This window comes from Pseudophryne corroboree, chromosome 9 (assembly GCF_028390025.1).
Source record: "Pseudophryne corroboree isolate aPseCor3 chromosome 9, aPseCor3.hap2, whole genome shotgun sequence".
Lineage (NCBI taxonomy): Eukaryota > Metazoa > Chordata > Amphibia > Anura > Myobatrachidae > Pseudophryne > Pseudophryne corroboree.
In genome coordinates this window covers 271,758,172-271,785,847 of record NC_086452.1, presented here as the reverse complement: position 1 = coordinate 271,785,847, position 27,676 = coordinate 271,758,172, and the positions used below count along the sequence as shown (strand labels likewise).

General features: G+C 46.4%; 1 protein-coding gene across 5 annotated transcripts in view; it reads right to left on the bottom strand.

Annotated features, from left to right (window-relative positions):
• Positions 1 to 27,676, bottom strand: part of PDE4DIP (phosphodiesterase 4D interacting protein) — a 1,081,329-nt gene that overhangs the window by 584,547 nt on the left and 469,106 nt on the right. For all 5 annotated transcript variants that reach the window (XM_063940306.1, XM_063940302.1, XM_063940304.1 and 2 more), the window contains 2 exons: positions 25,223 to 25,339; positions 287 to 421 (listed from right to left, as the gene is read on the bottom strand). In XM_063940306.1, coding sequence (XP_063796376.1) covers positions 287 to 421; positions 25,223 to 25,339 — 252 coding nt within the window. The remainder of the gene's footprint in view (positions 1 to 286; positions 422 to 25,222; positions 25,340 to 27,676) is intronic.

Genomic DNA, 27,676 nt, shown 5'->3' with positions numbered 1-27,676 from the left:
AAAATGTGCGAGCCGACACTAAAAGGGGCCACATTTACACGCCACCGCAGCAACAACTCGCACCCCCAATGAGCTCTTTGCTACTAACAGGAATCCCCCCACAGAGTAGCACAAGGCAAATGTAATATAATCTAGTTTTGTATTTTTTTTTATAAAGTGTGCCTCTACATTTGCTATACTTTGTTTCAAAACCTAAACTATTTTTAATAATATGCAGATAGCCTTTAAAAAAAAAAGTTTTACTGGATGCTAGATAAATACATCACATATCTAATATCTAAAATACCTTCTGAGTTTGTCTTAATTGGCCTTGGCTAGCTAAATCTACTGAAATAATTTTCTCCTTTAGCGCAAATATCTGCTGGGTTAGCAATTCCACGGTCGGTATGTCTTCTGGATCCACCAACTTCATTTGCAGATCCTGAAATAATAAAAACAAGCAATTCTGAAATGGTGAGGGGTTCCTGTTCCTCTATTTAATATGAGCTACATATGCAGCTTGATTTCAGGACTTCACATCAGTTATTTTGGCTTTTATATATATAGTAGCCAGCAGTGCAGGACTGGCTATCTGGAGAGAGCAGAGCTGGCTGAGCATCTCAGCTTCCCAGCGCTCTGCTTGGCTGCCTGGCTCACGAGACCGTGTCTGGCCGAGCAGTTTTGCCTTCCATATGGGGGCGTGCTGCGAGGCCCCCGTGACTCACAGTACGCCCTCGTGAGCCATGGGTACACCCCTTTGCCTGGGCTGTTTGAAAGCCCCAGCCCATCCCTGGTAACCAGGATCTCTTAGCTACATACAAATTGTGTAACATGAGGTATACTGTATGCATTCATGACTTTCACTTGATAAAGTCCACTGTGAAAACTGACATTGTTCTATCCAATTCATCTGCCTCCAATATAGGCAAAGTATAATTTTCTTGTAGTAGTACTCTCCCATGGGATGAAGTTAGAATCCCGTGGTCGGAATCCCGACGGTAAAAATACAGACGCCAGAATACCGGCAGTGCCGCCACAGCAATTCCCACTCCTTGGTGTCCACGACATTCAAGGAGTGGGAACAGAACCTATTCCCGTGGCGTGGAGAGCATGGCGAGTCCGCAAGGGGTTTAGTTCCGGTCGCCCTCCCTACCGGCATTCTGACTACCTGGATTCCGTACGCAACCCTTCTTCCATATGTAGGCAGCCCAGCCACAGCTTTATTTAGATTCAAAATGCAAAGCTATATACCCTGACATTTTTAAAGGGCCTGAATTTGCTTTCTCTGGCAAGATTTACTGTACAGCACATCACATTTCTCCCACAGAGATCAAGATGAGGGTTGTAACTAGGTGATGCAACATTTGCCTGCCAGCACTGGCTGGATTGGTCACTTTTTTGTATTGTATCAGTTATCTGCCCCTTCCTTCCACCTAAGTGTCCTTTAAACGTTATGCAGAAAGGATCCTGACAATTAGCATACAGACAGTGGCACTGTAACGGTAAGTACTGGGGTTAGGGTTAAACTACTGGATGGGTGGGTTAGGGTTAAAATACTTTCCAGGATCAGTCAGGATTTTGAAAACCTTGCCTCACCTCACTCTCTCACTCTAACGGCCACTCACATGCAGACCATGAGAAAGCTGAACCGGGAGCAAACGATTGTGGTTTCTGATATGATGCTGTCCCCCTGCAGAGTGTGTGGGTTGCTAAAGTAACAGAGAACAACACTGGCACTTGAAGATCTTTTCCTGACCTGTTCTGTTCTGGGTTTTAACTAACCCAAACTTTGCTTCTGCTTCTGTGTTCCCACATCCTGCAGATGCACAACCTTGGCAATCTTATGCAGAAGTAACAAGGTGAGTTTACTGTTCTTGAAAACTACTTTACAGATGTATCCTCAGGAGCAGCTCCAGAGGTGGGGCTGCAGCTCAGTTCAAATTCACACCAACTGCCAGAGAGACAGTTTGAAATGGCAATTGCTGACAGTTGGTGTGGCTCCACTATTTGAAATTTGAACAGACTTGCAGCCCTACCTCTGGAGCCGCCACACTCCTAATACATCTTTGCCGCAGTCAGGCCAAACAGCCCCTATTGGCATGCCAGGTTCCATGGGACCCTGCTAGCATCAGGCATCTTTTCTGAGTCTTTTTTTGCCGAAAAAATGTATCTTAAGAGCTTGCTTTTATTTGTGTGCATTTTATACAGAATGGGTGTACTACGTTATGCTGGCTGTTGGAATCCCGGCGCCGGAATCCAGACCGCCGGCAGTGGGCGAGCGCAAAAGAGCCCCTTGCGGGCTCGCTGCGCTCACCACGCTGTGGGTACGATGGCGCGCAATGCTATTTATTCTCCCTCCATGGGTGTCGTGGTCACCCCAAAAGGGAGAATAGTTGTCGGTATGCCGACTGTCGAGCATATCGAATCCTGACAGCTGGCATATCGAATGCCCCCCATACAGGATACTTGATATAATACACAATATGTGTTTAAGTGGATCACTATTCACCTAATAATGACTCATAGCTGCCTCTTTTAGTTTCAAAATCATCCAGAATATTTCTCAGGACGCATCACAGTTTGGGTCTCCTCTACAGAGCTGTATGCATGAACCACAGATAACTTTGTAAAATATTTATGTACATGAAATATGGCCCTCATTCAGAGTTGATCGCTAGCTGCTTTCGGTCTCAGCACGGCGATCAGGCTAAAAATCTGCATTTCTGCGCATGCGTACGGCCCGCAGTACGCACGCGCAAAGTACTTTCACATAAAACTATGCAGCTTTACACAAGGTCGAGCGACACTTTTCAATCGCTCTGCTGATCGTAGAGTGATTGACAGGAAGTGGGTGTTTCTGAGTGGTAACTGAGCGTTTTCCGGGAGTGTGCTAAAAATACAGGCGTGTCTGGAAAAAACACAGGTGTGCCTGACGAAACGGGGGAGTGGCTTGCCAAAGCAGGGTGTGTTTGTGACGTCAAAGCAGGAACTAAACTGTCTGCAGTGATCGCAAGGTAGGAGTAGGTTTGGAGCTACTCAGAAACGGCTTGAAATTTTTTTTGAGCGCTTCTGCTAACCTTTCGGTCGCACTTCTGCTAAGTGGGGGCGGCGGCTTAGCGTTTGCACTGCTGCTAAAAGCAGCTAGCGAGCGATCAACTCGGAATGAAGGCCTATGTGCGATGTGTGTTACAGCATATGGTGATTTCTGCTTTTGTATGTAATATGGCACATTATAGGGTGTTAAGAGGATGCACAATACTGATACAGTTAAAATGTCATCATATACAAAAAATGTTCTCTAATTGCTATGGATTTAGAAATCTGCATTGAAGTTGCTATAAGAAGTACGGTAAGCTTTAGATGTGTTTATTTAGAATGAATCTGCAGAATAAATTTAAAGGGGGATATATATATATATATATATATCAAACCTTGGGAGAGAAATAATGGGTAGATACAGTATATCAAGCGTTGGAGAGAAGGTGGAGATATCTTCTCCCTACACAAGCTGTGTTTGAAAAATGACAGAAGCTGGTTGGTTGGTACTTTATCTCACTCCAAGGTTTGATGCATCTCCGCTAACATATGCTATCTGGTGTATGCTTTATACTGTATGTAGGCCACACAACATTTTTAGGACATTTATCTTGCAGGCATTAAGTTCTGCCAGCACCAGGCCAAATAAATCTCCTCCTACTCTCATTTTCTTCCCTTTATTCCCTCTTCTCCCCTCTGCTGGTGATGAGATTACATAAAAGTCAGACAGTTCGTTGGTGTTGGGTTTAGGATTCATGTAACTAGTATGTAGGAGGTAGGGAATTTAGACTGTAAGACCCAATGAGTCAGTGACTGATGTGAATATAAAATGAAAAATATTCTCTATACTGTGCTGAATAATATGATGGTGCCATATAAATAATAAATAAAGACATGACCCTACAATAGATTGGCCTCCTCCTCTCCAGTGGTGTGCTGTTACTGAGATGGTGATTAATACGAAACATATAAGGCACCATTGTGCTCTCTTGTCAACAAAAATGTCTAGTTACAGCTCTGCTAAAGATATATGTATTGATGGGGCAGATAATATTATTTATTTCTTTACTAACTTAAAACACATAATATTAAGTGATGCCAATTAACATAAAGACAATTTTATTGTGCATATCAAGTATATCCCCCACTAATACACAAGGATTATCTGTTCTGAGTGACAACTGTATAATCTGTATTAATGGTGGACGGGATGCACCATGTCGCCAGTGAATGCAGACACCAGCATGCCAACAAGGTTAATACGCTACTTACAGTATGTTAACTGGATTGGCATTACAACTGTAAAGATGATGTAAGTAGCATGTTAACCTTGTTGACATGCCGTCACCCGCATTCTGGTATCAACATTGTCACTGTTGACCCCATATACTAAAAACCTGTTGTAACTTCCAATCAGCACGTATAAATTACAGTACAGGCATGCCAGACACTGGTTAGACTATTCATTCTGGCAACCATGGTAAAGAAATTGAAAGGAACTTTAATAAACCCTAAAAAAAAAATTGCACCGCTCTTCCCTGTTACATTGAACATTCCACTACCTCCTTTCATTCAATGTCTAGGGCTTAATCTTGCTGAATAGTTTACTGTTCCTTTAAACTGCTTATCATTTGCTAATAGTTTTGGACCATCTTACAAAAGATCTGGGTCCAGGCCCGGTGCTGACCACTCAGCAAAGGGATGCAAAGCAGGTAGGCGCCAGGCTGGAAGTGTGCTCTCCTTGCTCTGCATCCCTGTGCTGAGCTGATGTCCCTACTGCTACTGCGCCTGTCGCACTCTATGACAGGCAGCGGCACTGGCAGCATGAAGCCTCTTCTCCCCCTCCTCTGTCACAAACTCAGAGTGCAGACCTAAAAGGGGGTGGAGCTACACAGGAATAAGGGGTGGAGCTACATGGGACCAGGCTGCCAGACTTTCTTATGTAAGTGGCTGGAAAGAGAGTGAGTGAAAGTGTGTATGTGTGTGTATATGTATAGAGTATCTGTGTATATGTATGTGTATGTATAGAGTATCTGTGTATATGTATGTGTGTGATTGTGTATGCGTGTAAGTTATATACAGTATGTGTGTGCGTGTGTATGTATATGTGTGACTGTGCCGCATGTGTGTAAGCGTCACTGGTACAGGGAGCGTTGTGTGTGTAAATGTCACTGATACAGGGGGCATTACGTGTGTAAGCTTCACTGGGTACAGGGGGTGTTACGTGTGTAAGCTTCACTGGGTACAGGGGGTGTTACGTGTGTAAGCATCACTGGGTACAGGGGGCGTTACGTGTGTAATATATTTGCTGTGGAGTACCTTGTTGGTGCCCATACAGTTGTATCTTGTTTAAGGTAGAAATGTATGTAATAATATTTCTGAAGGCATAGGTGCCCTGAATATTATGCTCCTTGAACACTGGTGTCAGCGGGGTATGTATCTAGCCATGTTGTGTCTACACTAAACATTGGTGGCAGTGGATGGGCAGGAACAGGGGCAGGAAAAGGGGCTGGCGCGAAGTTGAGACTGGCAGACTATCGACGCGCGCTGGCCGCACCGGAACTCGCAGACTCTAAAAAGACAGTTGGAAAGGACTGCACACTTACTGTTGGATCCTTAGGAAAGGAGGACCGGCTCCGGTGGCCCCAATAGTGGCGATATTGAGCGCCAGGGCTTCAGCACGAACTCCAGTGCCGAGTTCCCTCCAACGAGTCTCCCAGCCAGCGCGATGGAGGACGACCCGGCAGCAGTGAGGAGGAGCTCTTCCCTGACTGACTGAGGCGGTCCCAGGGCGGTGCTGTATCGGAAGCCGGGGGAGAGGTGATGCCCCAGGGCGGAGCTCGGGTGGGCAGCCTCTCTTCATGTATACACTGCCTGGGGGGAGGATAATATAGACTCTCCACCCACAGAGGCGGCTCTCAGCTACCGAGAGACAGTGTTGAGCGGCTCGGGAGGGCGGACCTGTACTTCTGACGGACACCTGGGGAGAAGCATTGACCAGGGAAACTCTGCCCCTCCTTAAGCAGCAGCCATTCTGTGACAGCTAGGAGCCTGGTCATCGTTACGGACAACAGGAGAAGGTCTGCAATCTAAACACCCACACTGCACCTTCCTAGACACTTCAGCAGGAGCCGTGTTAAAGTTTGATTATAGGGTAGGAGATGTATAGCCTGTGCTCAGTGATTTCCTCCGGTGAATCCCTCCTAAAAAGAGCACAGCTTCCCTAGAAGAGCTGCAGTTCCAATACATCAGTTGTAGAGATAGGAAACCAGCTCCAATTTATATTCTGGCAGACTAGCCAAGGACAGAGTCACTAACGTGAAGGGAGTTACATAAGTAAATGCTTAAAAGAGAAGTTGCCCTTGTACAGCTACAGTATCAACATGTTACATATTGTCAGCATCAGTTGAGTAGTTACCAGAAATGAGATGCACTTTCCTTTTTCTTCGTTTATGTTTATCCTTGAATTTCTCCGGAAAGTGCTGTCAGATTTACTGGAGTAGAATAGTTTCCCTGCAGGAGCAACATTAATTCCTTGGAAAGACTGCATTACCCAAGAGCAATTAACTTTCTGTTTTCACTTTACCCGGGCAACGAACAATAAGAGAGCTCTCATTAGCAAACAGTTAGCCGTTCACGTGTTCTAATGGACTTTTTATTTAACTGACTTAATTGCGTACCTTGGTTCTGGTGGGAAGGGAATGTTGGTGTAATCTGCTGTCTATGCAAAATATGAATATTTTGTGGTCAATTTGATGTTTAAGGTGAGGTTTATCTTAGACTAAAGCTTATATAACTAAATTAACCAATGGTTTGTCTGGTATAGCAAGCCAGAGTCAGTCTACTATTAACCTTTTGCAAAGTTGTGTGAAAGAGGTTAACTGTCTTACAGGAACGCAACGCAGACGGAGTGATCCCAACTATCACCCAGTTTCTGTGCAATAAAACCACCTCTTGTTTGATTTACCATTTCTCTTCATGTGACATGTTATAATCTATGCTTGTTGGATGTTATTAATTGTACACAGTCTTTTTTGTTGAGGACATTTATCATGTGAGAATAATAATTTTTAATCAATAAATTGAGACCGCTATTAAACCGTGGTATGGCATCACAGAACGGAGTCTTCCTCCTCACACCTCTGACCCTCACCGAGGAAACGGTAAATCATCCCGTCTCTGGGTTGTTACATTTGATTTTGGCGTCACGAACAGAATACGCACAAGATGTCGGATCCTCAGATACTCACGTCAACATCAGACCGGAGGCTTCTGCCCGTGTTTCCTAGAAGGGAAAGTCTGACTTCCACGACAGCATCTACTATCACCATGCTGTATTATTTCAAGGCATGTGGATCATTCGGGAATATGTGCGGTTCTGGCACGAGCACCTTTAAAGAGTTTAAGGAAAAAATGCATTTGATGTTTTGCTTGTACCCACTGAGTAAAATACAGCAAGTTGATATTTTAATGGGACCGTTGAAGGGCCCTGCATTGTGCGAGGTTAAGGCTGGGAAAACAGCGAAAAGGAGACAGTAGAGTGCATCTTCAAGAAACTGGCAGGTATATCCGACTCAAAGACGGTGGCGGAGTAGAAAAGTCGCCTTTACGCCAGGAAACAAAAACCCAACAAATCGTTGCGGGAGTTTGTCCTTGGGTTGGAGGAGGTCATAAAAACTGTTCAAGCTCTCGACGCCTTGGAGGTTGGTTAGGCCGATGAGACGTTAATCAACCTGTTTATAGAAGGAGCACATGGAGAAGCAATTCGTTCGCAGCTACGAATGTGGAAACAACAGCCAAATAGCTCCTTCTCCGAGTTTAAGGAAACCGTTCTGCAAATACTCAGGTTGAATCAAAGTGATTATGCCAAAGATGACAAATCATCTGAAAAATTGGAGGATGAATGGCGGCCTTCCATTTTGCGTAGACTATTACAAATTAAATGCTGTGATGCATAAAGACGCCTACCCACTTCCACGCATAGAGGAGTCCTTGACAGCTCTGAAAATGGCTGCGTTCTTCTCCACCCTAGACCTTACCAGTGGGTACAGGCAAATTCCGATGGCCCCTGAAGACAGGGAGAAAATGGCTTTCACCACCCCAATGGGCTTATTTGAATTCGAAAGGATGCACTTTGGGCTCTGCAATGCACCAGCCACATTCCAACAGGTTATGGAACATTGCCTTGGGCATCCAATTTTGAGGCGGTCCTCTTACATCTCGATGATGTAATCATCTTTACAAAAAGTTACGAGAAGCACTTACAGCACTTGGAGGAAGTGTTCAAACTATTAGCCGAGTCTGGGCTGAAACTCAAACCGGCAAAATGTCATCTGCTGAAGCTAGAAGTACGTTGTCAGCGTAAAAGGAGTGATGCCTGACCCGGAAAAAAAATCAAAGTTGTTCAGGATTGACCAGTACCCAGAACCATCAGAGATGTTCAAAGCTTTCTGGGATTTGTTGGCTACTGCCGACACTTTGTAGAACACTTTGCCGCAGTGGCTGCTCCGTTGCACGAACTCCTGAGGGGCATATCTGGACTGGAAAGAAGAGGCTCTTCTGTTGTTGATTGGGGCAAAGAACAGCAACAGGCTTTTGACAAGCTGAAGACTTCAATAACCGAAGCTCCTTTGCTCGCCTCCCCAGATTATGATAAACCCTTTCAGGTGCATACAGACCCAAGTCACCATGGACTGAGGGCTGTGCTGTCACAGCGACAGGACGGGCGTGAAAGAGTCATTGCATACGGCAGCAGGGGACTGCGCAGAACTGAGTGGAATGGTGAAAAATATAGCACCTTTAAGCTGGAATTGCTTGCTCTCATCTGGGCCATCACGGAAAAATTTAAAGATTACCTAGCTGCCACAGCGTTTATCATCATGATGCATAATAATGCTTTGGCTTATTTAGATACTGCTCGACTCGGAGCCCTTGAACAGAGATGGGTATCCCGTCTGGCCAATTTCAGCTACACTGCACCCTATAGAAGTAGAAAGTCGAACGGTAATGCAGATGCATTGTCCCGGCTATCCACTGTAGATGTTGCGGAATAAACTAAAGACATAAATGAAGATGTTGAGATTCCAATGTTCAAACTCTCTGAAGCAAAGAGGACTGCCACTTCAAAATGATGGGTAGTTCATGACTGATTAGTTCAAAATGAACTAATCTTCAAAGTGAACTAGTTTATTCAGTTCTGGCAAAGATTAGATCATCAGGAAGTAAAGCAAGTGGGAGGAGTTATACACTATTCACTGCTCACTCACTGGATTTTTTACATCCTGAATCTGATGCTGTAAAAATAAGATTTTACTTACCGATAAATCTATTTCTCGTAGTCCGTAGTGGATGCTGGGGACTCCGTCAGGACCATGGGGAATAGCGGCTCCGCAGGAGACAGGGCACAAAAGCAAGCTTTTAGGATCACATGGTGTGTACTGGCTCCTCCCCCTATGACCCTCCTCCAAGCCTCAGTTAGGTACTGTGCCCGGACGAGCGTACACAATAAGGAAGGATCTTGAATCCCGGGTAAGACCCAAACCAGCCACACCAATCACACCGTACAACTTGTGATCTGAACCCAGTTAACAGTATGATAACAATGAAGTAGCCTCTAAAAAAGATGGCTCACAACAATAATAACCCGATTTTTGTAACAATAACTATGTACAAGTAATGCAGACAATCCGCACTTGGGATGGGCGCCCAGCATCCACTACGGACTACGAGAAATAGATTTATCGGTAAGTAAAATCTTATTTTCTCTAACGTCCTAGTGGATGCTGGGGACTCCGTCAGGACCATGGGGATTATACCAAAGCTCCCAAACGGGCGGGAGAGTGCGGGTGACTCTGCAGCACCGAATGAGAGAACTCCAGGTCCTCCTCAGCCAGGGTATCAAATTTGTAGAATTTTACAAACGTGTTCCCCCCTGACCACGTAGCTGCTCGGCAAAATTTTAAAGCCGAGACCCCCTCGGGCATCCGCCCAAGATGAGCCCACCTTCCTTGTGGAATGGGCATTGACAGATTTTGGCTGTGGCAGGCCTGCCACAGACTGTGCAAGCTGAATTGTACTACAAATCCAACGAGCAATAGTCTGCTTAGAAGCAGGAGCACCCATCTTTTGTGGTGCATACAATATAAACAGCAAGTCAGACTTTCTGACTCCAGCCGTCCTGGAAATATATATATATATATATATATATATATATATATATATATATCTATTTTTAGGGCCCCGACAACGTCTAGCAACTTGGAGTCCTCCAAGTCCCTAGTAGCCGCAGGCACCACAATATGTTGTTTCAGGCGAAACGCTGACACCACCTTAGGAAGAAACTGGGGACGAGTCCGCAGTTCTGCCCTGTCCGAATGGAAAAACAAATATGAGCTTTTTTTTTTTTTTTTTTTTAAGACAAAGCCCCCAATTCTGACAATCGCCTGGCCGAGGCCAGGGCCACAACATGGTCCCTTTCCATGTGAGATATTTCAAATCCACAGATTTGATCGGTTCAAACCAATATGATTTGAGGAATCCCAACACTACGTTGAGATCCCACGGTGCCACTGGAGGCACACAAGGGGCTGTATATGCAATACTCCCTCGACAAACGTCTGGACTTCAGGAATTGAAGCCAATTTTTTCTGGAAGAAAATCTACAGAGCCGAAACTTGAACCTTAATGGACCCCAATTTGAGGCTCATAGACACTCCTGTTTTCAGGAAGTGCAGAAATCGACCTAGTTGAAATTTTTTCGTGGGGCCTTCCTGGCCTCACCCACGCAACATATTTTCACCACATGTGGTGATAACGTTGTGCGGTCACCTCCTTCCTGGCTTTGACCAGGGTAGGTATGACCTCTTCCGGAATGCCTTTTCCCTTAGGATCCGGCGTTCAACCGCCATGCCGTCAAACGCAGTCGCGGTAAGTCTTGGAACAGACAAGGTCCCTGCTGGAGCAGGTCCTTTCTTAGAGGCAGATGCCACGGTTCCTCTTGGAACAGACATGGTTCTTGCTGAAAGCAAATCCCATCTTAGCTCCCGAGGCCATTAGTCCTCTGTGAGCATCTCTTGAAGTTCCGGGTACCAAGTCCCTCTTGGCCAATCCGGAGCCACGAGTATAGTTCTTACTCCTCTACGTCTTATAATTCTCAATACCTTGGTTATGAGAAGCAGAAGAGGGAACACATACACCGACTGTTACACCCACGGTGTTACCAGGACGTCCACAGCTATCGCCTGAAGGTCTCGTGACCTGGCGCAATACCTGTCCCGTTTTTTGTTCGGGCGGGACGCCATCATTTCCACCTTTGGTCTTTCCCAACGGTTCACAATCATGCGGAAAACTTCCCGATGAAGTTCCCACTCTCCCGGGTGGAGGTCGTGCCTGCTGAGGAAGTCTGCTTCCCAGTCGTCCACTCCCGGAATGAACACTGCTGACAGTGCTATCACATGATTTTCCGTCTAGCGAAAAATCCTTGCAGTTTTGACCACTGCCCTCCTGCTTCTTGTGCCGCCCTATCTGTTTACGTGGGCGACTGCCGTGATGTTATCCCACTGGATCAATACCGGCTGACCTTGAAGCAGAGGCCTTGCTAAGCTTATAGCATTACAAATTTGCTCTTAGCTCCAGTATATTTATGTGGAGAGAATTCTCCAGACTTGATCACACTCCCTGGAAATTTTTTCCCTGTGTGACTGCTCCCCAGCCTCTCAGGCTGGCCTCCGTGGATACCAGCATCCAATCCTGAATGCCGAATCTGCGGCCCTCTAGAAGATGAGCACTCTGTAATCACCACAGGAGAGACACCCTTGTCCTTGGATATAGGGTTATCCGCTGATGCATCTGAAGATGCGATCCGGACCATTTGTCCAGCAGATCCCACTGAAGAGTTCTTGCGTGAAATCTGCCGAATGGAAGCGCTTCGTAATAAGCCACCATTTTTTACCAGGACTCTTGTGCAATGATGCACTGACACTTTTCCTGGTTTTAGGAGGATCCCGATTAGCTCGGATAACTCCCTGGCTTTCTCCTCTGGGAGAAACACCCTTTTCCTGGACTGTGTCCAGAATCATCCCTAGGACCAGCAGACGTGTCGTCGGAACAACTGCGGTTTTGGAATATTTAGAATCCACCCGTGCTGTCGTAGAACTACTTGAGATAGTGCTACTCCGACCTCCAACTGTTCAATGGACCTTGTTCTTATCAGGAGGTCGTCCATTTTCTTTGAAGACGAATCCTCATTTCGGTCATTACCTTGGTAAAGACCCGGGGTGCCTTGGACACTCCAACGGCATCGTCTGAAACTGATAGTGACAGTTCTGTACCACGAACCTGAGGTACCCTTGGTGAGAAAAGCAAATTTTGGGACATGGAGGTAAGCATCCCTGATGTCCCGGGACACCATATAGTCCCCTTGTTCCCAGTTCGCTATCACTGCTCTGAGTGACTCCATCTGGATTTGAACCCTTGTAAGTGTTCAAATTTTTCAGATTTAGAATCGGTCTCACCTAGCCTTCTGGCTTCAGTACCACCCTATAGTGTGGAACAATACCCCTTTCCTTGTTGTAGGAGGGGTAATTTTATTATCACCTGCTGGGAATACAGCTTGTGAATTGTTTTCAATACTGCCTCCCTGTCGGAGGGGGACATTGGTACAGCAGACTACAGGAACCTGCGAGGGGGGAAACGCCTCGACATTCCAATCTGTGCCCCTTTGATACTACTTGTAGGATCCAGGGGTCCTGTACGGTCCCAGCGTCATGCTGAGAACTTAGTAGAAGCGGTGGAGGGCTTCTGTTACTGGGAATGGGCTGCCTGCTGCAGTCTTCTTCCCTTTCCTCTATCCCTGGGCAGATATCTTATAGGGACGAAAAGACTGAGGCTGAAAAGACGGTGTCTTTTTCTGCAGAGATGTGACTTAGGGTAAAAAACGGTGGATCTTCCAGCAGTTGCCGTGGCCACCAGGTCCCATGGACCGACCCCAAATAACTCCTCCCCTTTTATACGGCAATACATCTTTGTGCCGTTTGGAATCTGCATCCCCTGACCACTGTCGTGTCCATAAACATCTTCTTGCAGATATGGACATCGCATTTACTCTTGATGCCAGAGTGCAAATATCCCTCTGCGCATCTCGTATATATAGAAATGCATCCTTCAAATGCTCTATAGTCAATAAAATACTGTCCCTGTCAAGGGTATCAATATTTTTAGTCAGGGAATCCGACCAAGCCACCTCAGCTCTGCACATCCAGGCTGAGGCGATCGCTGGTCACAGTATAACACCAGCATGTGTGTGTATACTTTTTAGGATATTTTTCTGATAAGCATGTGAGCGCCTTATCCACCCTGAGGGGTGTTTCCCAATGCGCCTTAACTTCTGGCGGGAAAGGGTATACCGCCAATAATTTTCTATCGGGGGAAACCCACGCATCATCACACACTTCATTTAATTTATCTGATTCAGGAAAAACTACAGGTAGTTTTTTCACCTCACACATAATACCCTTCTTTGTGGTACTTGGAGTATCAGAAATATGTAACACCTCCTTCATTGCCCTTAACGTGTGGCCCTAAAGGAAAATACGTTTGTTTCTTCACCGTCGACACTGAAATCAGTGTCCGTGTCTGGGTCTATGTCGACCGACTGAGGTAAATGGGCGTTTTTACAAGCCCCTGACGGTGTCTGAGACGCCTGGACCGGTACTAATTTGTTCGCCGGCCGTCTCATGTCGTCAACCCACTTGCAGCGTGTTGACATTACCACGTAATTCCATAAGTAAGCCATCCATTCCGGTGTCGACTCCCTAGAGAGTGACATCACCATTACAGGCAATTTGCTCCGCCTCCTCACCAACATTTTCCTCATACATGTCGACACACACGTACCGACATACAGCACACACATAGGGAATGCTCTGATAGAGGACAGGACCCACTAGCCCTTTGGGGAGACAGAGGGAGAGTTTGCCAGCACACACCAAAATGCTATAATTATACAGGGACAACCCTTATATAAGTGTTCCTCCCATATAGCATTTAATATATATATGTATATCACCAATCAGTGCCCCCCCTCTCTGTTTTAACCCTGTTTCTGTAGTGCAGTGCAGGGGAGAGCCTGGGAGCCTTCCCCTCAGCCTTTCTGTGAGGGAAAATGGCGCTGTGTGCTGAGGAGAATAGGCCCCGCCCCCTTTTCGGCGGGCTTCTTCTCCGGAGATTGTGAAGTCTGGCAGGGGTTAAATACATCCATATAGCCTCAAGGGCTATATGTGATGTATTTTTCGCCATACAGGTATTCTACATTGCTGCCAGGGCGCCCCCCCCCCGCGCCCTGCACCCTCCGTGATCGCTGTGGGAAGTGTGCTGACAGACAATGGCGCACAGCTGCAGTGCTGTGCGCTACCTGAGGAAGACTGAAAAGTCTTCTGCCGCCTGGTTCCGGACCTCTTCAATCTTCAGCATCTGCAAGGGGGTCGGCGGCGCGGCTCCGGGACGAACCCCAGGGCGAGACCTGTGTTCCGACTCCCTCTGAAGCTAATGGTGTCCAGTAGCCTAAGAATCCAATCCATCCTGCACGCAGGTGAGTTGAAATTCTCTCCCCTAAGTCCCTCGATGCAGTGAGCCTGTTGCCAGCAGGACTCACTGAAAATAAAGAACCTAAAAACTTTTTCTAAGCAACTCTTTAAGAGAGCCACCTAGATTGCACCCTTCTCGGACGGGCACAAAAACCTAACTGAGGCTTGGAGGAGGGTCATAGGGGGAGGAGCCAGTACACACCATGTGATCCTAAAAGCTTGCTTTTGTGCCCTGTCTCCTGCGGAGCCGCTATTCCCCATGGTCCTGACGGAGTCCCCAGCATCCACTAGGACGTTAGAGAAATGAAAGTTAAAATACAAAACAGCCCAGCAAATACAGATCTAATAAAAAAAAATAGCATCTGCACTGCCTAGCCAAAGTCTGTGTGTCTGTGAGTGAGCACATGTGGTCATGCTGCTCACCTTTCTGTGATACAATCACTGTCCTGTTAGTCCAGATGTCTTAGCACTTGCTGCTGCTTCTGGTACTGGGTCCTGAGCATACTGCTGTGCTAAATCTTCTACTGGGTGTGTAGGTGCTTCTGCAGCAGCATTGTTATTCAGCCAGCTCTCTCATGCAATACTCATGAGTCAGTACATCTCAGCTGCCACAGGTGGCACTGCTGTGCTCAGACATGGTGTGCACTCTGTGGAGCTGACTGAGCTACATTGTCATGATGACTCATGAGTCATTCTCCTTGCAAGTAGTTCAGCAGTTCACTGATTCATACAGATCACTGATCAGCTCTCTGACTCATACAGTCATAATGAGTCAGTACAGTGCCTCTAAGCTACCATGTGTGGCACTGCTGTGCTCAGGCATATGCATTGTATGAAGCTAAGTCTTAACTACATTGCAATGATTCATTCCCCTAGTATATTAGGTTACAAACTACACTCCCAGTCAGCCAAAGACACAGTGCTGAGTGCTGCATGCTATCCTGTAGAGCAGGGGTGTCAAACTCAAATTCATCGGGGGCCGCATCAGCAGTTTGGTCCCCATCAAAGGGCCGGTTGTATCTGTAGGTCTATGTGTCCACTCTTTATTATCATAAATTAATGTCACTGCATTCAATTATTACTGTTTTTTGTAATATGTGCCCAGCCATCTGCCCCCTTTTAAAGTGCCCAGCCATGTGCCCCCTTTTATAGTGCCCAGCCATGTGCCCCCTTTTAAAGTGCCCAGCCATGTGCCCCCTTTTATAGTGCCCAGCCATGTGCCCCCTTTTATAGTGCCCAGCCATGTGCCCCCTTTTATAGTGCCCAGCCATCTGCCCCCTTTTATAGTGCCCAGCCATCTGCCCCCTTTTATAGTGCCCAGCCATGTGCCCCCTTTTATAGTGCCCAGCCATGTGCCCCCTTTTATAGTGCCCAGCCATCTGCCCCCTTTTATAGTGCCCAGCCATCTGCCCCCTTTTAAAGTGCCCAGCCATGTGCCCCCTTTTATAGTGCCCAGCCATGTGCCCCCTTTTATAGTGCCCAGCCATGTGCCCCCTTTTATAGTGCCCAGCCATGTGCCCCCTTTTATAGTGCCCAGCCATCTGCCCCCTTTTATAGTGCCCAGCCATCTGCCCCCTTTTATAGTGCCCAGCCATCTGCCCCCTTTTATAGTGCCCAGCCATGTGCCCCCTTTTATAGTGCCCAGCCATCTGCCCCCTTTTATAGTGCCCAGCCATCTGCCCCCTTTTATAGTGCCCAGCCATCTGCACCCTCCATTTACTTTACTTACCTTTTACTTCTTTCTTTCTTTTACTTCTTTCTTCTTGCTCCTCTCCGCGGCGTCCGCGCGCTCCTCTGATCCCTGGAGATGTCGGGCGGACGTCACGTGATGACGTCACGTCCGACACCCAGGGAGCAGTGCGGGGCAGGAAGAAGTCGGGCCAGGTCCCGGAAGGTAAGTAAATTTTTTTTTTTTTAACTTGAGCCATTTTTAAAATTAATTTACTCCGTGCAGGCACGGAGTAAATTCATTTAAAAAAAAAAAGGGGAGGCTGCAAGGCTGGCGGCGGCACCGCGGGCCATCAGACGAGGTCTGGCGGGCCGGATTTGGCCCGCGGGCCTTGTGTTTGACACCCCTGCTGTAGAGTCTGATTACTCCACACAGGACATAGGGGGATATGTATGAACCTTCAAGTGGCATAAAGTAAAGCAGGTAAAAAATAAGAATTTACTTACCGATAATTCTATTTCTCGTAGTCCGTAGTGGATGCTGGGAACTCCGTAAGGACCATGGGGAATAGCGGCTCCGCAGGAGACAGGGCACATCTAAAGAAAGCTTTAGGATCACCTGGTGTGCACTGGCTCCTCCCCCTATGACCCTCCTCCAAGCCTCAGTTAGGATACTGTGCCCGGACGAGCGTACACAATAAGGAAGGATTTTGAATCCCGGGTAAGACTCATACCAGCCACACCAATCACACTGTACAACTTGTGATCTGAACCCAGTTAACAGCATGATAATAGAGAAGCCTCTATAAAAGATGGCACACTACAACAATAACCCGAATTTTTTGGTAACAATAATTATGTACCAGTATTGCAGACAATCCGCACTTGGGATGGGCGCCCAGCATCCACTACGGACTACGAGAAATAGAATTATCGGTAAGTAAATTCTTATTTTCTCTGACGTCCTAGTGGATGCTGGGAACTCCGTAAGGACCATGGGGATTATACCAAAGCTCCCAAACGGGCGGGAGAGTGCGGATGACTCTGCAGCACCGAATGAGAGAACTCCAGGTCCTCCTCAGCCAGGGTATCAAATTTGTAGAATTTTACAAACGTATTTGCTCCTGACCAAGTAACTGCTCGGCAAAGTTGTAAAGCCGAGCCCCCTCGGGCAGCTGCCCAAGATGAGCCCACCTTCCTTGTGGAGTGGGCATTTTAAGATTTTTGGCTGTGGCAGGCCTGCCACAGAATGTGCAAGCTGAATTGTACTACAAATCCAACGAGCAATCGTCTGCTTAGAAGCAGGAGCACCCAGTTTGTTGGGTGCATACAGGATAAACAGCAAGTCAGATTTTCTGACTCCAGCCGTCCTGGAAACATATATTTACAGGGCCCTGACCACGTCAAGCAACTTGGAATCCTCCAAGTCCTTAGTAGCCGCAGGTACCACAATAGGTTGCTTCATGTGAAATGCAGAAACCACCTTAGGTAGAAATTGAGGACAAGTCCTCAATTCTACCCTGTCAGAATGAAATATTAAATAAGGGCTTTTATATGATAAAGCCGCCAATTCTGACACACGCCTGGCTGAAGCCAGGGCTAACAGCATCGTCACCTTCCATGTGAGATATTTTAAGTCCACAGTGGTGAGTGGTTCAAACCAATGTGACTTTAGGAAACTCAACACAACATTGAGATCCCAAGGTGCCACTGGAGGCACAAAAGGAGGCTGTATATGCAGTACCCCTTTTACAAATGTCTGAACTTCAGGCACTGAAGCCAGTTCCTTTTGGAAGAAAATCGACACGGCCGAAAATTGAACCTTAATGGACCCTAATTTTAGGCCCATAGACAGTCCTGTTTGCAGGAAATGGAGGAAACGACCCAGCTGAAATTCCTCTGTAGGGGCCTTCTTGGCCTCCCACCACGCAACATATTTTCGCCAAATGCGGTGATAATGTTTTGCGGTTACGTCCTTCCTGGCCTTGACCAGGGTAGGGATGACTTCATCTGGAATGCCTTTTTCCTTCAGGATCCGGCGTTCAACCACCAAGCCGTCAAACGCAGCCGCGGTAAGTCTTGGAACAAACAAGGCCCCTGCTGGAGCAGGTCCTTTCTTAGAGGTAGAGGCCACGGTTCGTCCGTGAGCATCTCTTGAAGTTCCGGATACCAAGTTCTTCTTGGCCAATCCGGAGCCACGAGTATCGTTCTTACTCCCCTTTGCCGTATAATTCTCAGTACTTTTGGTATGAGAGGCAGAGGAGGGAACACATACACTGACTGGAACACCCACGGTGTTACCAGAGCGTCCACAGCTATTGCCTGAGGGTCTCTTGACCTGGCGCAATACCTGTCCAGTTTTTTGTTGAGGCGGGACGCCATCATATCCACCTTTGGTTTTTCCCAACGGTTCACAATCATGTGGAAGACTTCTGGATGAAGTCCCCACTCTCCCGGGTGTAGATCGTGTCTGTTGAGGAAGTCTGCTTCCCAGTTGTCCACTCCCGGAATGAACACTGCTGACAGTGCTATCACATGATCTTCCGCCCAGCGAAGAATCCTTGCAGCTTCTGCCATTGCCCCCCTGCTTCCCGTGCCGCCCTGTCTGTTTACGTGGGCGACTGACGTGATGTTGTCCGATTGGATCAATACCGCCTGACCCTGAAGCAGGGGTTTCGCTTGACTTAGGGCATTGTAAATGGCCCTTAGTTCCAGAATGTTTATATGAAGAGATGTCTCCAGGCTTGACCATAAGCCCTGGAAATTCCTTCCCTGTGTGACTGCTCCCCAGCCTCGCAGGCTGGCATCCGTGGCCACCAGGACCCAGTCCCGAATGCCGAATCTGCGGCACTCTAGAAGATGAGCACTCTGCAACCACCACAGGAGGGATACCCTTGTCCCCGGTGACAGGGTTATCCGCTGAAGCATCTGAAGATGCGACCCGGACCATTTGTCCAGTAGGTTCCACTGGAAAGTCTTGCGTGGAATCTGCCGAATGGGATTGCTTCGTAGGAAGCCACCATTTTTACCCAGAACCCTTGTGCATTGATGCACTGAGACTTGGTTCGGTTTTAGGAGGTTCCTGACTAGCTCGGATAACTCCCTGGCTTTCTCCTCCGGGAGAAACACCTTCTTTCTGGACTGTGTCCAGGATCATCCCTAGGAACAGAAGACAAGTCGTCGGAACCAGCTGCGATTTTGGAATATTGAGAAACCAATCGTGCTGCCGCAACACTACCTGAGATAGTGCTACACCGACCTCCAAGTGTTCCCTGGATCTTACCCTTATCAGGGAATCGTCCAAGTAAGGGATAACTAAAATTTCCTTCCTTCGAAGGGATATCATTTCGGCCATTACCTTGGTAAAGACCCGGGGTGCCGTGGACCATCCCTACGGCAGCGTCCGAACTGATAGTGACAGTTCTGTACCATAACCTGAAATACCCTTGGTGAGAAGGGTAAATTTTGACATGAAGGTAAGCATCCTTGATGTCCCGAGACATCATGTAGTCCCCTTCTTCCAGGTTTGCAATCACTGCTCTGAGTGACTCAATTTTGAATTTGAACCTCTGTATGCAAGTGTTCAAAGATTTTAGATTTTAGATTTTAAAATCGGTCTCACCGAGCCGTCTGGCTTCGGTACCACAATAGTGTGGAATAATACCCCGTTCCCTGTTGCAGGAGGGGTATCTTGATTATCACCTGCTGGGAATACAGCTTGTGAATAGTTTCCAAAACTGCCTCCCTGTCAGCGGGAGACGTCGGTAAAACAGACCTTTGGAAACGGCGAGGGGGATACGTCTCGAATTCCAATTTGTACCCCTGAAATATTACCTGAAGGATCCAGGGGTCTACTTGCGAGTGAGCCCACTGCGCACTGAAATTCATTGAGAACGGGACCCCACCGTGCCTGAACTTGTAAAGCCCTAGCGTCATACTGAGGGCTTGGCAGAGGCGGAAAAGAGTTTCTGTTCCTTGGAACTGGCTGATCTCTGCAGCCATTTTCCTCTCCCTCTGTCACGAGCAGAAAAGAGGAACCCTTTTGTCCGCTTGCCAACCAGGACTGCGCCTGATAATACGGCGTCTTATTTTGAGAGGCGACCTGGGGTACATCCCCTTTTTTGTTAAGGCAATACTTCCAAATGCCGTTTGGAATCCGCATCACCTGACCACTTTACTGGTATAATTGGACAACGCACTTATACTTGATGCCAGTCGGCAAATATTCCGCTGTGCATCATGCATATATAGAAATGCATCTTTTAATTGCTCTATAGGCAATAATATACTGTCCTTATCTAGGATATCAAATTTCCAGTCAGGGAATCCGACCACGCCAACCCAGCACTGCACATCCAGGCTGAGGCGATTGCTGGTCGCAGTATAACACCAGTATGTGTGTAAATACATTTTAGGATACCCTCCTGCTTTCTATCAGCAGGATCCCTAAGGGCGGCCATCTCCAGAGAGGGTAGAGCCCTAGTTCTTACAAGCGTGTGAGCGCCTTATCCCCCCTAGGGGGTGTTTCCCAACGCACCCTAACCTCTGGCGGGAAAAGGTATACTGCCAATAACTTTTTAGAAATTATCAATTGTTATCGGGGGGAAACCCACGCATCATCACACACCTCATTTTATTTCTCAGATTCAGGAAAACTACAGAAAGTTTTTCCTCACCAAACATAATACCCCTTTTTTTTTTTTTTTTTTTTTTTGGTGGTATTTATATTATCAGAAGAGTGTAAACTTTTTCCATTGCCTCAATCATGCAATGTGTGGCCCTATTTGAAATCACGGTTGTCTCTTCACCGTCGACACAGGAGTCAGTATCCGTGTCGGCGTCTGTATCTGAGGTAACGGGCGCTTTAGAGCCCCTGTATGAGACGTCTGGACATGCACAAGCTGAGTAGCCGGCTGTCTCATGTCAACCACTGTCTTTTATACAAAGCTGACACTGTCACGCAATTTCAACAGTACATCCACTCAGGTGTCGACCCCCCAGGGGGTGACAACACTATTACAGACACTCTACTCCGTCTCCTCATCATTTTTCTCCTCATACATGTCGACACAAACGTACCGACACACAGCACACACACAGGGAATGCTCTGATAGAGGACAGGACCCCACTAGCCCTTTGGGGAGACAGAGGGAGAGTTTGCCAGCACACACCAGAGCGCTATATATATACAGGGATAACCTTATATAAGTGTTTTTCCCTTTATAGCTGCTGTATTGTTTATACTGCGCCTAATTTGTGCCCCCCTCTCTTTTTTAACCCCTTTCTGTAGTGTAGTGACTGCAGGGGAGAGCCAGGGAGCTTCCCTCCAACTGAGCTGTGAGGGAAAATGGCGCCAGTGTGCTGAGGAGATAGGCTCCGCCCCTTTCTCGGCGTCCTTATCATCCGTTTTCTTGTATGTTTTGGCAGGGGTTAAATGCATCCATATAGCCCAGGAGTTATATGTGACGCATTTATTTTAGCCATAAAAGGTTTTCTATCGATTTATTGCGTCTCAGGGCGCTGCCCCCCCAGCGCCCTGCACCCTCAGTGACCGGAGTGTGAAGTGTGCTGAGAGCAATGGCGCACAGCTGCGGTGCTGTGCGCCTACCTTTATCTGAAGACAGGAAAGTCTTCTGCCGCCGATTTTTCCGGACCTCTTCGCTCTTCTGGCTCTGTAAGGGGGCCGGCGGCGCGGCTCCGGTGACCCATCCAGGCTGAACCTGTGATCGTCCCTCTGGAGCTAATGTCCAGTAGCCTAAGAAGCCCAATCCACTCTGCACGCAGGTGAGTTCGCTTCTTCTCCCCTTAGTCCCTCGATGCAGTGAGCCTGTTGCCAGCAGGTCTCACTGAAAATAATAAACCTAAACTAAAACTTTCACAAAGAGCTCAGGAGAGCCCCTAGTGTGCACCCTTCTCGTCGGGCACAGAAAATCTAACTGAGGCTTGGAGGAGGGTCATAGGGGGAGGAGCCAGTGCACACCAGGTGATCCTAAAGCTTTCTTTAGATGTGCCCTGTCTCCTGCGGAGCCGCTATTCCCCATGGTCCTTACGGAGTTCCCAGCATCCACTAGGACGTCAGAGAAATTAGTACCAACAATGGGATTAATATTGCAGAGATAAAAAGGTCACTATAAGGTTGCTATATAAGTTATTTATTAGAAATAACTACGTGTAATAGTCAAGACTAGTTCCAATTCCATTCACTTCTCTCAGTCTCAGAGCCAGTGAGTGAAATTCTGAACTACATGAACTAATCTTCTGAACTAATCGTTTGAGTGAACTAGATCATAAGTGAACTAGATTTCCAATAACTATCACTTCAGACACCTTGTCTGTTTCAACTGATCTGCGATCTGAGGGTCTTCAGTGTGACAGCTCCATCATTGACTGGGCCAGAATTCAGCAGCAAAGCCCAGAGTTGAAGGCACTTATGGCAATACTACAACAGCAACAACGGTTGAACAAAATTCAACGAGCTAAAGCTGATCCAGAGCTAGTGAAATTGTAAAGACATCGGGATCATCTTCAATTGAGCAGAGGCCTTCTAGTGCACGCTAGTATTCATCCCAGCACTCATCAGACCGTCACTCAAGTTCTTGTCCCAAGAGATCGGGCCACCCTCCTGCTTGAAACCTATCATGATAAATCGGGGCACTACGACACCCAAAAGATGGAAGCAGTATTAAGGAAAAGATATTTCTGGATAGGCATGAGGGATGACATCGAGGAATGGTGCCGTGACTGTGTGCCATGCAACCTTAAGAGACCTCCTAATCTTAATCAGAAGGACCCTCTACACCCGATCAAGAGTCAATATCCATTGCAGATCGTCACTCTGGACCATGTCAAACTTGAGCCCAGTACCAGCGGTTATCAATATGCTCGGACTATGGGGTTCATTCGGAGTTGATCGTAGCTGTGCTAAATTTAGCACAGCTACGATCATTCACACTGACATGCGGGGGGACGCCCAGCACAGGGCTAGTCCGCCCCGCATGTCAGTGCCGCCCCCCCCTGCAGAAGTGCTCCGGGTAACACTTCATATCGAGCACCTTCATCCTGCTGCTAGCGGGTATTACCGCTTCCGGACGCTCCGGTTCCAGCACGAGGATTTGATTCATCATACCTGGAAGGTTTGGCTCACGCCGATGCACGGCGCCTACAGGTATTCTGTCAGCAGCACTTATAACGGCACTGGACGGCATACTTCTTCCTGCATACGAGTGGGCATTTAAAGGATTTCACCAGCCCCCGGGAGAATCCAGGAATAAGCCGGTTAATACACAGATACCCATTAGTTTATGGGAACAACTCCCATCAGAGCAATTTCTTCAAATTTACCTTCCTCATTAATCTACAGAAAAGGCTATAGTGGATAATACCGGGGACGCCCGGCATTAACAGCCCAGGAGAGGTAATTACAATATCTTCCTCAAATTAAAACACCTGCTGCCGGGACCTTTCTGAATCTTAAAGTACATGCTGCCTCTGTACTTTTAGATAGTGTGCAGTCCAATTATTCTTGTGAATGATACAATTTTAATGAGTAGCCATACGAATGTCACATATGTTATGTTATTTTTTTCTTCTAGTGTTATTATGTATTACCTATCTATTGTGTGAACACTGCTACTTGCTGCTCAATATATAGGGTCAGCTCAGAGCATACTCATATGCATTATTTCTTAAAAATATTGTGTTTCTAATTTCATTGGTATACTAATATTTTAATAAAAAATTTTATTCATCATTATTACGTTTGTCAGCTCTCTATTAACAAAGTTTCTTTACCACACTATGAGCGCAGCCAATCTTTTCTCTTTGTTCAGTCTAGTATTGACCTTTTGCAAAGTTGTGTGAAAGAGGTTAATTGTCTTACCGGAACGCAGACGGAGTGATCCCAACTATCACCCAGTTCCTGTGTAATAAAACCACCCCTTGCTTCATTTACTATTTCTGTTCATATGACATGTTATAATCTATGCTTGTTGGATGTTACTAGTTGTACAGTCTTTTCTGTTAAGAACGATAATTTTTAATCAAACAATTGAGACCTCTATTAAACCGTGGTGTGGCGTCCCAGAACTGAATATTCCTCGTCACAACTCTGACCCTCATCGAGGAAACAGTAAATCGTCCTATCTCTGGGTTGTTACATAAGCATCACTGGTACAGGGGGCATTACGTGTGTAAGCGTCACTGGTACAGGGTGCGTTATGTGTGTAAGTATTACTGCATCTTGTATAAGCGTCACTACTGCAGGGGGCTTTACCTGTGTAAGTGCCACTACTACATGGGGCGTTGTGTATAAGGGGTGGTCTTCAGTATGCCGAATGTCGGGATCCCGGTGCCCGGCATACCGACAGGTATTCTCCCTCATGGGGGTCCACGACCCCCCTGGAGGGAGAATAAATAGTGTGGCGCGCGTACATGCCTGCAGAGTGGTGAGCCCGCAAGGGGCTCATTTGCGCTCGCCACGCTGTCGGTATGCCGGCGGTCGGGCTCCTGGCACCGGTATGCTGGTCGCCGGGAGCCCGGCAACTGGCATACCATACTACACCCGTGTATAGGCAGCACTACCACAGGGGGCATTGTGTGTAAGAGGCACTACTACAGGGAGCATTATGTGTGTAAGCATCCCTGCTACAGGGGGCATTACGTGCACTATCCCTTTCTAGGTCCATCCCCTCCTCTGTCATTCAATAATTACCCTGTGGCAGGTTCACCTCTCATTTGTTACTGTATGTCCCTGTCACCAACAGTGGGAGCAATAATCGGGGGCGAAGGAAGGGGGGTGGGGGGAGTGGTGGAAGGCTTCATCTACCACTACACACAACATAGACAAAACAGCTTTCCTTGATTACTATATAGATTTTAAATCAATAACGGCAATCAATATTCTGACCTTTGAAGGAAAATGTGGAAAAAATACAGAGAATCTTCAAGTGTAAATTACCTTAATAAACTCTTCTTTTGTTTGTATGTTTCTTGACAGAGTATCTATGTCCACAGCTTGTTCCCTCAACTGCTCATTTTGTTTCATAATTATAGATTGTAGAGCAGACACTTCTAGCTGTTTGGGAAGAGACGAAGGTAAAGTTTCTAACGACAAAATCTTTAAATTTTAATTTCTACACAATATGGGGGAGATGTTTGGAGAGAGATAATGTACCAACCAATCAGCTTTTGTCATTTTTCAAATACAGCCTGTAAAATGGCAGTTTGATGCTGATGAGTTGGTCATTTATCTCTATCCAAAGTTTGATACATCTCCCCTAAGTATTTAGTCATTGATGCATGATGTTTATCAGAAGTGCAGAAATATTAGAACATTACATTAATGCTTCTTGTCAAAATACAGTTTTACATATCGGTGCTGATGTGGAGTTGAATGTAGCAGGATTTGGTGCATCCCTTGCTAGTTTTCACACTGTTTTTTTATATTTTGATAATGTATAATTAGTATCACTCTGTGTTCCTCGTCCTAATATGTTTATATCAATTTATTGACAATTATTTATGAAGGAATGCAACTTATAACTCTGGGCCTAATTTAGATCCCAAAGGATCTGAGCCGCATAGCGCAAAGTACTGATGTGCCGGACCCATACTGTGCATATGCAGTGCGGGCGTGTGTCGTTGGATGAAATACAGCTGCAGACATCACTAGAGTGACAGTCTGCAGCCATTTGGGGGCAGGGAGGGAGCAGTGACAGCCTTTGTTTCCCAAAACGGAGGTGTGTGTCGCTGCCGTTATGGAGAAGTGCTGAGGCCAGGATCTCAGTCAGAAGACGGAGACTTCCTGACCTCTTTGTAGCAACTGCTTTGGCCAGCTTGCATGATATGGGCCACACAGCCAGCCATGGTGTCACAGGTGATCCGATGCTGCATCCTAGCACAGATTACTAATATAGTAATGCAGCAAGAGGCATCTGATATACTACAATAGTGCATTGCTAATTGGTCCCATAATTATGTATGAATTATGAGCAAGCTGATTAGGGTGGTATGTTATTGTACCACTGTTGTACATTGCTCTTTTATCCATTGCAACCACTTCATTTACGTCACACCAGAATGAGTCACCACTTCAACAATGCTTCAGAGCGTGGAACTGCTGATTGCTGGATGCTCTTTGGACCATGGCCATTTTCAATATACATATAACACACGTGTCTAAATACATGAAATATAAAGTCTTGGCAATTCTATTTCTGAATTGCACACAGGGTCTCTTGGTGCAGCAAAAGCCTATGCATTGTCTGTACATTTGATGCAGTCACTGACTGAGCAGGTAACTGTCTGAGAAAGATTGCAGTACCAAATAAACTGTCCATTCTTCATATATTCCCAGTTCCATCTCTCCAAGCATAAATACTTAGTCATATATTTATGAAACAGTAAGTGAAACGGTAAGTGCGAATCTTGATCAGGGTAAGGAGGTGGATATAATCTTTTTAGACTTTTTCAAAGCTTTCGACACAGTACCACATGCTGCTTATCTATAAGCTACAAAAAATAGGGCTAGGGAGCATAATATGCACTTGGGTCAGAAATTGGTTAGATAATAGGGAGCAGCGCGTTGAGGTTTATGGATCATTTTCAAATTGGACTGAAGTGCTAAGTGGTGTGCCACAAGAGTCTGTACTTGGACCACTATTGTTCAACATTTTCATTAACAACCTAACAGTAGGTCTAGAGAGCATGTTGTCAATTTTTGCAGACAATACCAAATTTTGTAAGGTTATAAACACGGAAGAGGATGCTGGATCTCTTCAGAATGACTAGACACATGGGAGGCAAAATGGAGAATGAGATTCAATAGAGACAAGTGTAAGGTAATGCACTGTGGTAGCAAAAACAAAAATAACACCTACATACTAAATGGGGTAATATTAGGGGATTCTGTACTGGAAAAAGACTTAGGTGTTCACATAGATAGCAAACTAAGCAGCAGTACCCAAAGTAGGATTGCAGCAAAGAAGGCTAAGAAGATATTGGCATGCATAAAACGGGGAATTGATCCATGGGACGAGAGGTTTATACTCCCATTATATAAATCCCTAGTGAGGCCACATCTCGAATACTGTGTACAATTTTGGGCACCATACTACAAAAAGGATATCCTGGAAGTAGAAAAGGTTCAGAGGCGGGCGACCAAACTAATTAAGGGCATGGAGACCCTGGAATACGTGGAAAGGCTTGCAAGGCTAGGCATGTTTACACTGGAAAAGAGGAGCTTGGACAGGACCTGTTTTTGATAAGATCAGCACAGAGGACACGTGGACACTAGCTTAGGTTAGAGTAGAGGAGATTCCGCACAAGGCGGCAAAAAGGTTTTGTCACAGTAAGGACAATACGTTTATGGAATTCCCTGCCTGAGAAAGTAGTAACAGCGGACTCAATCAAA